Source organism: Homalodisca vitripennis, chromosome 5 (genome assembly GCF_021130785.1).
Source record: "Homalodisca vitripennis isolate AUS2020 chromosome 5, UT_GWSS_2.1, whole genome shotgun sequence".
Classification (NCBI taxonomy): domain Eukaryota; kingdom Metazoa; phylum Arthropoda; class Insecta; order Hemiptera; family Cicadellidae; genus Homalodisca; species Homalodisca vitripennis.
Window position 1 is genome coordinate 62,856,659 of NC_060211.1, and position 13,839 is coordinate 62,870,497.

General features: G+C 32.8%; 3 protein-coding genes across 3 annotated transcripts in view; 1 reads left to right on the forward strand and 2 right to left on the reverse strand.

Moving 5' to 3' along the window:
• The window catches only part of LOC124362300 (dyslexia-associated protein KIAA0319), a 59,887-nt gene that overhangs the window by 13,995 nt on the left and 32,053 nt on the right, over positions 1-13,839 (forward strand). The window contains exons 6-8 of the mRNA XM_046816677.1: positions 143-214; positions 3,525-3,644; positions 6,284-6,512. Of these exons, the coding sequence (XP_046672633.1) occupies positions 143-214; positions 3,525-3,644; positions 6,284-6,512 (421 nt within the window). The remainder of the gene's footprint in view (positions 1-142; positions 215-3,524; positions 3,645-6,283; positions 6,513-13,839) is intronic.
• On the reverse strand, positions 9,409-11,790 carry LOC124362305 (venom carboxylesterase-6-like). The gene has a single exon (XM_046816681.1). The coding sequence runs from the start codon at positions 10,811-10,813 to the stop codon at positions 9,548-9,550; it is 1,266 nt and encodes a 421-aa protein (XP_046672637.1). The 5' UTR covers positions 10,814-11,790; the 3' UTR covers positions 9,409-9,547.
• LOC124362301 (juvenile hormone esterase-like) lies at positions 11,875-13,677 on the reverse strand. The gene has a single exon (XM_046816678.1). The coding sequence runs from the start codon at positions 13,539-13,541 to the stop codon at positions 11,889-11,891; it is 1,653 nt and encodes a 550-aa protein (XP_046672634.1). The 5' UTR covers positions 13,542-13,677; the 3' UTR covers positions 11,875-11,888.

A 13,839-nucleotide genomic window follows, 5' to 3' on the forward strand; every position in this document is an offset into this window, starting at 1 on the left:
CATAATTATGTAATGTTGGTCTTCTTGTAATTGCTAATTTAAGGGAAATGAAATATGTGTAAATTGGAAACCTAGAATATGGTAAATTGTCTTACTTTAAAATGTATAGAACATAATATACATGAGTAAATTTTCTGTGCAGGTGGAGAAAAATACAACTATGAATGGACTCTCATATCCCAGCCTGAAGGCAGCAGCAAAGGCACCATGACAGGTTTGTTCCCAGTTTCAGAATTGTTTGATAAGTAGGACAGATAATGTTTGGGCATGTGAATCTATAAATTTACACTGTAGCCAAATGTGGTGATTTAAAACTATTTTTAGGATAAACATGTTGCATATCTTACAGAGTGGGTATTTCTAGAGATACCTACTCCATTCTGTAAAGGTGTTCAGTCAAGTATCCATGTCCCTTTATTAGGCTGACTACAAAGAAGATAACTATGTACTCTTGGAAAGACGATCAGATGACACGCTATGAAAAGGTGAATGAATAAAAGATTATTCATCCCTAAGCCAATAATGTTTTTCATTTTTATGTGTGTTCAGTGTGCAACCAGTTTTAAATAGCTCTAAAAAGTACCCTTAAGGTCCTTTTATGTTTAAAATTGAGCCCGAGTTTGCCAAACTCGTTTGCCCGAGTTTGAAGTAAGTTTGCCCGAGTAAAGCTGAAACTTGTCAAAATGGTAAAGGAGGTGAAACAAATAATATTGAATCAAAACAACTTAATGAGTATTTTACCGATGCTGCTTATCTTTTTTTGAATAATAATGTCATAAATGATCCAGAGCTTTAAATTTTTTAAATCAGTACCTTATATCTAGTCATAATAACATATCTTGTAATTTTAGATGGCACAACATTACAGAATATGATGTCTTAAAATGTGTAAAAGAGTTAAGTTCTTCTTCTTGTGAAGACATATATGGATTTTCCAATAAGATCTTAAAGGAACTAATTCTATTTATATTGAAACCCTTAGTATACTTATACAATATTATGCTTCAGCAAGGTATTTTTCCAAGAGTTTTGAAAGTTCTTAAAGTCACCCCTATCTACAAGAAGGGTGACAAGTCTAATCCTGCTAGTTATCTTCCTATATCATTGGTTTCAATTTTTAGCAAGGTATTTGAGTACTGCATTAAGAATCAATTATATTTTTATATGTCAAACAAGGGGTACATTTGTAAAGAACAGTTTGGTTTTATACCTAGCCATAATACAATTCAAGCTGTGGAGTCAGTGGTTTCTAATGTTTTAGATGGCTTTGAAAATAAAATGATTTGTTCAACTACCTTGATAGATTTATCTAAAGCTTTTGATTGTATTCCACATAAATTACTCTTAAAAAAACTAGAAGGTTACGGTGTAAAAGGTGAGGAATTGAAGCTCTTTTCATCATATCTCAATGGTAGAAAACAAATGGTAGTACAAGGTAGAGACAAATCGGATCTTAAAAATGTTACAATAGGGGTACCACAAGGTTCAGTGTTAGGGCCTTTTCTGTTTGTAGTGGATGTGAATGACTTTGCACACAATATACCATGTTTTTCTGTACTATATGCTGATGACACCACCCTAGTGAGCAGCAATGAAAAAATAGACCAGTTATTGATAAATCGTAGGAGGCTGCTAGATGATGCAAATGAATGGTTCAGAACTAATTCTCTAGTTGTAAACCGTGATAAAACAGAGAATATATGTTTCTCTCTGGATAATAATAATAATATTATGATGATTTAAATTTTAACCCTGTAAAAATTTTAGGAATATATTTGGATAGTAAGCTAAGCTGGGATGTACACGTGCAAATGATGTGTAAAAAATTGGCAAGATTCATCTACTTACTTAGAAAATTAAGATTCTGTGTTAGCATGGATATGCTCATGACAGCCTATTATGCCTTCTTTAATTCACTTTCAATGTATGGAATTTTGTTATGGGGAAATAGTAGCGCTGCTCAAAAAGCTTTTATATGGCAAAAAAAGGCGCTAAGAGTTATTAAAGGTTTACTTGACAGAACTTCTTGCAAACCCCTTTTCAAAGAATTACAAATTATAACTCTGCCAAGTATGTATATACATATTCATGTTTATTAAAATGTAAAGAAAATTTAGAAACATATCAGCTCAGACAAAATATACATAATAATTATAATACAAGGAACAAAGGCAAGCTAGATATGGTAAATTTTAGGCTAGAAAAAACTAAGAAAAGTCATTTATGCATGGAAATTAAACTTTTCAACAACTTGCCTGATAACGCATGGCGAATTAGTATTGTCAAGTTTAAAACTTCTATTAGTAGTTGGTTGAAGAACAAAGCCATTTATTCAATTGACGAGTATTTGTCCTGTGACACTAGTGAAATAAAATTCTAGTCTACTGTTTTTATCTTTCTTGTTTCTTTTAAAATTTATTTATTATTTCTCATTGGACAAAGCCTTTTGATGAGCATTTGTCCTGTGTCAATCTTGACGCCACCGTTACAAATTTGTTGAGTTGTTATTTGTTTTATTCTCTGTTATTACTTCTTATATATTCTATTTATTGTTGTTATGTTATGAAATTATTTATTGTAGTTGTACATTAGTTTTTAATTATTTATTTATTTTATTATAGGCTTATTGAACAATTTTGTATACAAGAAATTAAGGAATTTGGTATTGGCTATTTATATGAATATTATGAATTTTCTGACGATGTCAATTGCATTTATATATGTTTTAAAGACAAATAAAGAATCTTGAAAGTGTTTTTATTTCTCATGGCCTAGAATACAACAAACAGTAACATTTTTGATTGTACAAAAAGAGGATAGGGCCTGATAACAATTCCAGACAAATTTGGTATGAAATGTTTGTTTTATGAGAGATAGTGTGCACAAAGATGATACATAACATGTTTTTGTGATTTCTGACTTATGCGTGACACAACGCTCTGGTGTAATTTGTTTATTTTAACACAGATTTTAGTTATATGTTGGTTTAGTTATCTGCCTATGGAAGAGATTAGATTGCATATCTTGAAACATAGTGTTATTGATTTTTTGTATCACTGACCGATGGGAAATGTCTGGAAAACCCCTGTTTTCTTCAGGAAGGTTGTGTCTCAGAATAGTGTTAAGTGTTTTGTTCCAGGTTGATACCAAACTTTTCTATTTGAATGCTTGATTGGGACCAGTGTTATGGTTTAATATATTACAAGCTTAGTCTTATTTGTTAGGGTTTCACACCTGAAAAACAGATACCAGTTTTCAAAACATAATATTTAAGTCTTTGGTAATAAATACTTTGTGATGAAGAATGGACATTATTTTGTTATCATTTTATTCAAGAAGTCCAACCAAAATAATCATAACAATAACAAATCTTTTTAGTTTCTACAGTTTTTAATTTTTCCATTTTTATCCTATCCATATTTGATGCAAAACAATCTAATTGTAGAGAATTTATGTAACAATCTTGTATTGTATAAAACTAAGTTTTTGTATGAAACTACTATATTACAATTTAACTGTTACAGACAAAAATGGAGAAACATTAAAGCTGAGCAATTTGAGCGAAGGAGTTTACAAGTTTAAAGTAGCTGTGTCAGGACCAGGGGTGTACGGTGAAGCTCTGGCCAACGTCACTGTCATGGCTCGTAAGTGTTCTACTTTTCTGACATGACCTAAACAATGTTTTTCATCTGTCATTTAGGAGATTCCCAGTGCAATGTAACCAGTGATTTTTGTGCATTTCTTGAGAGAAGTAATATAGGAAAAAGAAAGAGCTCCCGTTGTGTGTGATTAATGGAATTAAAATTTTCGGTTCCTGTCCTTGAAAGAATGTTACTGCCTCACCCTCCTAAAACATCCAGGTATAAATTCCTTTGCACTTACATGGTCAATAGTGCACCAAGTCTGGTTATCTATCAGATTTAATATGTTATCTAGACTATGTTCAAACCCCTTTATTGGTAGACATGCATAAAATTGAATCACACAATGATCTATTAGGAAAATCTTGATAAAAACGTTTATGATACTAATGTAATCTTTACTAGCTTACAGAAATTAATCAGCAGTCTTTATCAACAAAAAAGTTCAAGAAGGTTAGGAAAATGTACAAAATTTGTGTATTTGTATATGAATTTCAAAATAAACACATTATATATATATATGTGTGTGTGTGTGTGTGTGTGTGTGTGTGTGTTTTGAAATTGTCTATTGTCTATTGTGCTCTTTTGAAGTGTGGTATTTTGCCATTCAACCTGGTCATGGACCAAGACCATAAAATCTAGTCTACAGTAGTTAGTACAAGTTTTTCATCTTTTTTCTTCTGGAAGTAGTTATGGAAGTAGATCACAACACTGTTGTTAATCCATGCAGTATTTAAAATTTTATAAAAAAGGCCATCGTCCATATTTTAGCTTTCCTGCTCTGATTCATAGCATGACACATTTTGCCGAGGTTGTCAATAGTTATGTGGTTGATTTATATGTCATGACAACTTTAGGTTTATCTTGTTTCGATGTTAACAGTTTTTCACTGTTAAGGATTAAAATCAGCAGTACAATCTTGTTTTTCTTAGGTAAAGGACACCACAGTTACATCATCATGAAACAAGAAGATAGATGACTTAACACCACTGTTTTAAAATTTGATACCTTTGAACTCAGGAGGAAAATGTGATATTTTTCTGACAACTGTTAGTTGGTATTCCTTTAGCATTTTTCTCTTAAATAAACATTACAAAACCTAGTTGTTTGTGATTAGATCCCTTGATAAATGAGATTAAGTTTTCAACAGTCAAACTGATCACAAAATGCATGACAATGTTAAATGAATGTCAGACAACAGCTACACTGTATTCGTTGTTCTTGACTACTTGTTATCGATCCAAAACTGATTTTTCAATCATCTATATGCCATGCCATTTAGTTTTGTATGCTGGTACATTTGATGGCTTTTTCCATGTGGATTGGATGCCAGTGCAATTATTGTTCACAAGCTCTGTTCCAATGTTGAGTTGTATGGTATATTTTATGTCTGGACATTGTTTATAGTGACTGTAGGATGGCTTTAATTGAATTTTAATTATGATTTTTAAAATTTTTTTAGTCAACTGGCAAATTCCATGTTTTGTTTTCATATAAATATTTCTTTGTAAAAATATCTTTTAAAAGTCTTAAAAAGGTTTTTATTTTTTTACTTCCTGTAATAACTAGAAGTCTTATAATAGAACTTTATGCAAATTAACATGAATAATTTTAAAGCTAATGCGTATCAGGGGGAATCAAAAAGATTGATGGTTAAAGGTTAAAAAGTTTTAAACAAAATTGATGCTTTTATTATTTATTCATTAGCCTATTTTAATGTAATTAGTGCTTAAATTTCTTAGTTGTGTAAGATTTTCCCAGTTTACATAATACATTGTTTCAAATGTTAATACACATTTATACGTACACATTAATACACAACGTTTCAAACTGAGAACAAATCCTATTAAATTCAAACAGAACCTCTCAAACTCAACATGAAATTATTGGTGAGCGGTCATTTTGGCAATTTTTTAATCTAATCGTGCAGAATTAAAGAAACCTCCTTCAAAAGGCAAATTATTAATGTAATTTCTGTAGGTTTGAATAGGTGGAAGTTTTAAATTCTTTTCAGGTCAAATTTGTGGTGATATGCTTCCGATTCAACTAGACTGACATTTACTTAGCTATTTGTATTCCAACAAATATTTATGTATTTTAGATAATCTTGTCAAATTGTATAATGGGATATTATTATAAGAATGTGGTTTGAGTTAATGAAGCTGTTCATTCAATTTAGTTACAAACAGCTCGGCAGAACAATTGATGTGATGGAACAATGAACACAGTATGAATATTTTTAATACGGTATATTAAGTGTTTTGTTTAAGTTTACAATTAGTTTGAAATAGTTTCAATGATTTCCGTAAGTTAATAGTGCAATACAGTGTTATCGTTAGGACATGCAAAGTAAACATGTTGCTGTGAATAGAGTAATATACAAAACGTTTGACACATTTTGCCAAGGTAGCAACATATAGCAAAGTAAACAAGGAAAACATTTCTGACAGTACTTTAGATTAAAAACCACAACCAAATGATAGCACAGTATACAGCATCAAGAATAGAACGGGATGTTTTGAGGTGCTTGGCCTGTAGCATTAGGTAGTTCCAGCTGTTTGGCTGAGAACTGATTTAAAGTTATTTGAGTCTGAAAACTGAATCATATATGAAACACTTTAGAAACTCATATCGGTCCACAGCCAAGCGGATCAACCGGCCACCAGTGGCTATAGTGAAGCCAGCTTCCAAGACGGTGAAGCTGCCCAACACTGGGGCCGTCTTGGATGGGTCATCGAGCTATGACGATGATGGTATTATCGCCTGGCATTGGGAGTTGCAGAAAGGGCCTCTAGGTTACCAGCCTTACCTACAAGACTCTCCGACCTTGGTACTGAACAACCTGAACATTACAGGCAATTACACATTCACGTAAGTACAACTAAGGCTACCAATGATGCTAACTCAGTGTGGAAACATATATTACATACAAGCTTAATAAATACTAAATAAAATACCATCAGTGGAACATTTTTGCACGTGTTGGAACAATCCATTATTTAGTTGTGTGATTTTTACTTCTTGCAACTGACGCTATGTCAGTTTATCACCAGGTCATAACATTTGCAGAATGTAACATGGGAGACATGCACATAGACTTTATTTACAACCATAAAGCATGTTTTAAAACGAGACAATTTGTAAATAAAAATACCTTGAGGGTTGAATTAAAACTTTCGGAATGCACCCACTTTCTGATTGTGGAGTATTTGGCAATGCTGATGGGTGACCCACCCATCCGACAACTCATGGCATCAAATCCGGATGACTCCTCAAATTTTGTTAACAATACAATGATACTTTGCTATCAGTATGTCGTGAATATGAAATACAAAAATAATTTGAATAACGAAACATATTGTAATTGGCTGAGTGTTAGTGAAGCCTATCACTTGAAATAATCAAAAGTTACATATCTGTCTGTCTGTCTGTACGGTTGTATGATATCTCAAGAAAAAACTGACATAATGATCTGACATTTTTCATCAGACTTCAATTCTATATCATACTGAATTCCATGATGGTTGGTGTAAGTCACTTGATGGGATTTGGCTAAGCGCAGTGACAATTTTTACAATGGTCCTATGGGTAACCATGATGGCAATGAAAAAATCCCAGAACAAATAAATTTGTTAAAAGACTGATTACAATCTTATGACATTTTAAATGACTTGTAGTCTAACGAAATGAGCTGTAAATTTGAAATTTTCTATGTAACCTCAGTGAAGCTTGTTATGCGACACATGGTGTGGTGTACTCTTACCTTGTTATTAATTAAAGTGTTAAAGCAGAAACGTTTTAAGTAAACGATTTAACACTTGACCACAAGTATTTTTTGTAAACGAATGTTTATATTTTTACAATGTAACCAATCAATGTACTCCAAAATCTTAATACTGTTTAAATATATTTTACATTGTCTGTCTTTTTTTTGTTATTGACAATAGACCTTTTAATTTTAGATATGAAATAGAAAGTGTGTTACCGTTTAGAAAAATATAATTTTCTGACATTATCACTCTAGAATGGGAAGTAATGTTTGTCCAATATGTAGGAGTTACCTGAACAATCACCTGACATAGAAAGAAGATGTGATCTTGTAAGATCCTAATCTATGACTATTTTTTACCTATACAAGGATTCAATCAGAATTCCAAAGCTAATCATTTTAGCTATCTGAAACTCTGTATAATTTGATGTAGTTATAAGTCTTGCATGATTAGCAATTAACAAGCCAAAATGTATTTAAAATTACTTACATCTCAAATCTAGAATGGACTTATTACAATGAATAAATTATTAAAAATTTGTGTTTTTAAATTTTGAGTATAATTTATTATTGATACTGAAAGTATAATTCATCAAATAGTTTTATTTTAAACTGCAAATAAAAATGAGGGAGAAGGAGAGTTAACATTTTGACTACCAAATGGTGCAGTGTCTGATCTTGGTGGACACGCCACACAATATTACTGTAACCTTTGACAGCGATCTTTGTATAAGATAACATTGCTATAGCTTTAGTATACATTGGGTAAACATCATTTAATTCATTCAACATTATATTCAGATATGATAGTAGCTATTAATATAGTTTATTTATACTTTAGGTATAAGAGTACAGATCACAAATGAAACCTATATACAGGTTTTATGATACACTAAACTACTATTTTCAACAATTGTAAGGATGGGAAGGATGTTCTTAATGTCTTCTTAATATCAATTTAAAAGAAAGGACAGTGCACATATTCCCTTAAAAATCATGAGCACTTCTAAGATCATGGACTTACAGGCTATTAAATGATTAGTGAAAGGTTTAAGTTTGAAGTCAATGTTGGCATTCATTGTAGATAAATCATTATTTTGAAGAACCATTAAAAGTGCTACCTCGTTGAAGCAGAATAAAGTTAAAAATCCCTAGTTTATTATGTTTTGTATAATTAATTACAGGAACAATTAATTATACCTAGTTTGTTGACAAATCTAATAATTTATTTGGTTTTTAATGCGTAATAAACAAATGTGCAATTGTTGAGTTAAAACAGGATCATTTATTTTCTTAGTGTATAAGGATTAGTATGTTGTTAAAATTTTATTTAAGTCAATACAAATGTAAGGCATTTAAATATCAGCAGTGTCAGTATTTCCAGATTACAAATATTATACCTTGTGATAAATTAAACAAAATTCCTACTGACACTAGTAATGAATTTAATTAAATTTCTATGGAAGCTAAATACAATTTAGTAGTTGGAAAAAAAGAAACAATATTGCTTAATTAATTAATAAAAATAATGGAATATTGAAATATATTGAAAGAAAATCTTTTATTTTTAACATCGGGGGAAAATGCTGAAGTACTAAACTTGATCGGTCAAACTTATGTAGGATACTGTACAGAAAAATAAAGATAAATTATATATATTGACAGTATAAAAATATAGTTCACAAAACAAGAAAGAGGGATAAATAAAAATAAGAATGTTACATATAATGTATTACAGCCAAAAATATCTAATGAAGTACATAACAATAAATACATCTACAAGTACCTCAGAGGAAGATGTCTCCAAAAGTTCATTCGGTCAGGGAACAGTTTCGTTTCCATTTTCAGTTCATTAGTTTGGATGTGAATATATACAGGAACTGAATTATTTGAAGACTCCCATTTGAAATCAGTTGAGTTCTTCCTTTGAGGGTTGCTATCGATGGGTGAAGGTGTTGGGTTTCCTTCAGTAGCAAAATTTACCCAAAAATTCACCATCAACTCAGAAATACTGGTGTCCTGCTCGTTGAGGTCAGGAAAGACACCTTTTTGTGAGAATAGAACTAGTAACTCATCTGTGTGACTGACCCCAGCAGCTTTAGAGCAGTTGTATATCTCGGAGTATGTGACATCAGTCTCATGATCGTATAGGTAGTAGTAAAAAACTTCCGTTATGGTTTTGTAAAGCGTGTTCAGTTGGCCAGGCAAACCACGTGTCTGTTACCAGCTCTTCAATGGATTTGGCATAATCATTTGTTGTTGTGACATTTTCAAAGTAAAACCTATAAATCGGATCAGTAATATCATCTAGATTAGAATATAAGTCGCTTGTGAATGTTAAGCTTGGCCAGAAATCTCTGAATTCTGAATTGATATATACTATAGTCTGATTTATATCTTTCATTTCAACTTTGAGCAGACCTTCATTTGCATTCACTCCGAGAAGCCAAGGTTTGTTAGTTGTCGCCGTTAATGGACTAGATGTCAGAAAGGCATGCTCAGTTTCTACTTCTAAAATTGGCCGGAGTAATTTGTTTGTGCCGTATTTAGACGTGAGTAATGTTCTAAATGCAGTTAAAATTTCAAAGGAATCTTTGCTCTGTAAACATCTAATTATCTCTGTTGAACTATTAATAGGACAGTGTAAACATTTTGCAATATTTTCTGTGTCTTTTCTAGCCTTCCCTCTTGAAGTCATTGAAAAGCTACTTAGAGCAGTTCCGCTTTGGGATATAGCTCTTGCAAACAAATTTTGGCTGAGTGGAGATTGCATGTGAAAATGGACCGAAGACCCACCGGCACTGTTACCGAACAATGTTACTCTGTCAGGGTCACCACCGAACTTCTCAATGTTTTCTTGGACCCATTGTAGAGCTTTTACCTGATCCTTAAGCCCCATGTTTCCGGGGACCACTTCATCCTCTGTACTCAGGAACCCGAACACTCCGAGTCTGTACTGTATAGTCACTAACACTATGTCTCTGTCTAAGAGGTACTCCGGTCCCAAATGCTTTAAAGCGGATGATCCCATGTGAAAACCACCTCCGTGTATATACACCATTACTGGAGAACTCGTGTTTACGCTGTGAGTAAAGACATTGAGATATAAACAGTCTTCAGATTCTTCTGGTAATCCTTTGTGTGGACAGTGACTCCCTTCTTTCCTCGCATCTCTCACACCTTCCCAACTCGGTAATGATGTCGGAGGCTGAAATCGAAGTTTCCCGATCGGTGGTGCCGCATACGGAATTCCAAGATATGCAGAAAAGTTCCTCCCATCACGAGATTTCATCAACTTGCCTTGTAAATGTCCATATTCTGTTTGTACAGTTAAATCTCCAGTACATATCACACACAAACATATACTTGACAATAGAACAAACACTATTGGAAACAAGTTCATTGTAAATCTTTATTACCTTCCACGGTATTCTGCTTTATATTATGGTGTAATAAGAAATACTAGTCATCTATTTCACTCAACATTGTCATATAATTTTCTTACTCAGAGTCTGCTAACGTGTGGTAATGGGTTTGTAAACAATGGCTACATCCAGTGGTATGGTAATGAGCATGCTTCTAGGTCAAGCATATGGCATTTTTAATTCCCTTATTGTTTTTTGATCACAACTGTTTAAAATTAATTTTATTTATTACTATTCAGATTTATCCATAAAACATTAGGGCAGTAAATTACGATGAAATGAATAACTTTATGTGCTTCAGCAAAAGATGTTTGTTTCTGACATTTCAGATTCTGTACCAACTAATTTGTTATCTTCTATATTATGAAAAAATTCTTGATTTTTGTACTGTGATTTTAGGTATCTGAACAAATTATATACATATATTTTATATGCATATTTGTTATAAATTGCAAGCTCTTACATTCTAAATGTGCCTTTTGTGGTTTTAAAATACATCTGACTACCAAAGTATGTTCCAATATTAGTCGTACAATAGTATTTTTGTTTAGTTTAAAACAGCTGATTACTGAAACATGTGTGATGCTCAGACAGTTATTCTAATTCCACTAACTAAGTTACTATCAGCTGATTTCTTTAAGATGGCTTATACCCGTAGTGCATTAATTTTATTTGGGTTTTCAAAGTTGCAATGAAGCATTGGATAGTCATTTTTACGAGACCATTTTTGTAACTGCAGCCTTTTTATACGGATTTATGCTGGATATAACTCTTATACTAATGTATAATGTATATTAAATCTTGTCCAGAATCAAAATATTGAAAGTTTTTTATTTTTTTTACAACATTCTTTAGTTTTCCACTGTCAAAATGGAAAATTTTCTGAAGATTTAGGAATTTTCCAAATACTTTTATACCATTGATATAACAAGCCATAGAATTCTTGCATGTCTGGGTTTTAAAGGGTTTGCACAAGCTTTTTTAGTCAATTTATACTGATCAGCATGTATTGACTAACTAGGGTTCTATGAACTTAACAAATCCTTCATATCTCTACACTATTTTATCTCTTACTGACAATTTTTTCCAAAATTCCATTCTTGTTTTAAAAACATTCTCTACCATTGACAACATGTTAGTTTCTATGAGCAAAAACTTAGGATCTGCACTATTTGAGGATTCCCAAGTGATACTATTGTTTGTACCTCTTTGCTGAGGATTACTACTTATGGAGTCTGGAGTAGGATTGGTTTCTTCAGCAAAATTGACCCACAAATCTATCAGCATTTTTGACACATTTTCATCAACTTTGTTCAACCCATTAGGAATAATTCGCTTTCGAGAGAATAAATAGTGAAGTTCATCCATGTGACTTACACCAAAATGTTGGGGCCCACCATTAAATTGTGTAACAGAGTGTTCTCCTGTATGATTAAACAAATAACAATACAGTGTTCCGTTATGGTTGCCGATAGATTGCATTGTAGGCCACAAAAACCATGAGTCGGAAATGACTCGTTCAATCGAGACTATCATATCATTTTTTGTGGAGTCATTTTTGAAGTAGAAGTTATAAATTAAGCCAGCCATTTCAACAGGTTTTGAACAGGTATCTTCAAAAAATAATACTGCTGGTCCAAATTGATCAAATTCAGTTTTAATCAAGTGAATGGTCTCATTTAGATGTTTCAAACTGATCTTAAATAACCCCTCATTTTGGTTAATTCCTACCAGCCATGGTTTATCAGTATGAATGTGCAGTGGGTTTGAAGTTAAAAATGCATTTTCACTTTCTTCTTCAACGATTGGACGGAATAAAACTTTCTTTATTTCATACTTGGTATCTTGTAAACTACTATATTTTTTTTGAACATCTGTAGAAGTTTTGTTCTGGAGACAATTCAATATCTGGTAAGATGAGTCGGTGGAACAGTTCAGGCTCCGAGCCAACTGGAATGTTATGTTCCTGGATGTCCCTCGGCCAATCATGGCAAAGGCACTCAATGCTGTACCACTTTGTGATATCGCTTTACTAAACAGTCTTCTGCTCCCAGGAGAGAGCATGTGTAAATGTACTGAAGCGGACCCTGCACTGTTTCCGAATATTGTGACTTTTGAAGCATCCCCACCGAATACTTTAATGTTTTCTTGCACCCATTGCAAAGCAATGGTTTGATCTTTCAGTCCCATGTTGCCGGGAATAATACTATCCTCGGTACTGAGAAAGCCAAACACACCCAGTCGGTACTGAAGAGTCACTAGCACAATGTTTCTGTCGAGAAGATACTCGGGTCCGTACATGCCGAGAGAAGAAGAACCACCATAAAACCCCCCACCATGAATGTAAACCATAACTGGTGATGTTTGCCCACTATTGTTGGTACTATGGGTGAAAACGTTTAGATAGAGGCAGTCCTCGTCCCCTCTCACCTCGCGTTGTACACATGCTTTACCTTCAACTGTTGCATCTCTTGTTCCATTCCACTTCAGCGGAGGACTTGGTGGCAGAAACCGAAGATGTCCAGTGGGAGGTAAGGCGTACGGTATTCCAAGAAAAGTAGCAAACTGTCTCCCACCTCGGGATGTCATCCATTTTCCTCTAAGTGAACCATAAGAACTGTCAACAACTAAACTTGAATGAGCATCAGCTGCAATGTATGCATTGAGAACACTTAAAAGTATAAATTGGAGATTGATGTTCTTCATCTGGAAATTTGAATTTAAATCTCTCAGCTCTGTTATAAGTTTCTAGTGAAAATAAGATAAAATATTACATACTCCTTAGTACAAATCTTGAGTTTATAAACAGTAATACAACTGACTGTCACAGCTAACTGTTTGGAGTAACAATGATAATAAGGCCACATCTTGCAAATGTGTTTAAATGTATTTAAATTTATTGTAATGGATACTTATTGTGAAGAAAGGCATATTTCATTGAATGAAGTATTGTTTTGTAGTTTTAAAATTTGTATATGACTAATATTTCATATGGTGAATATGT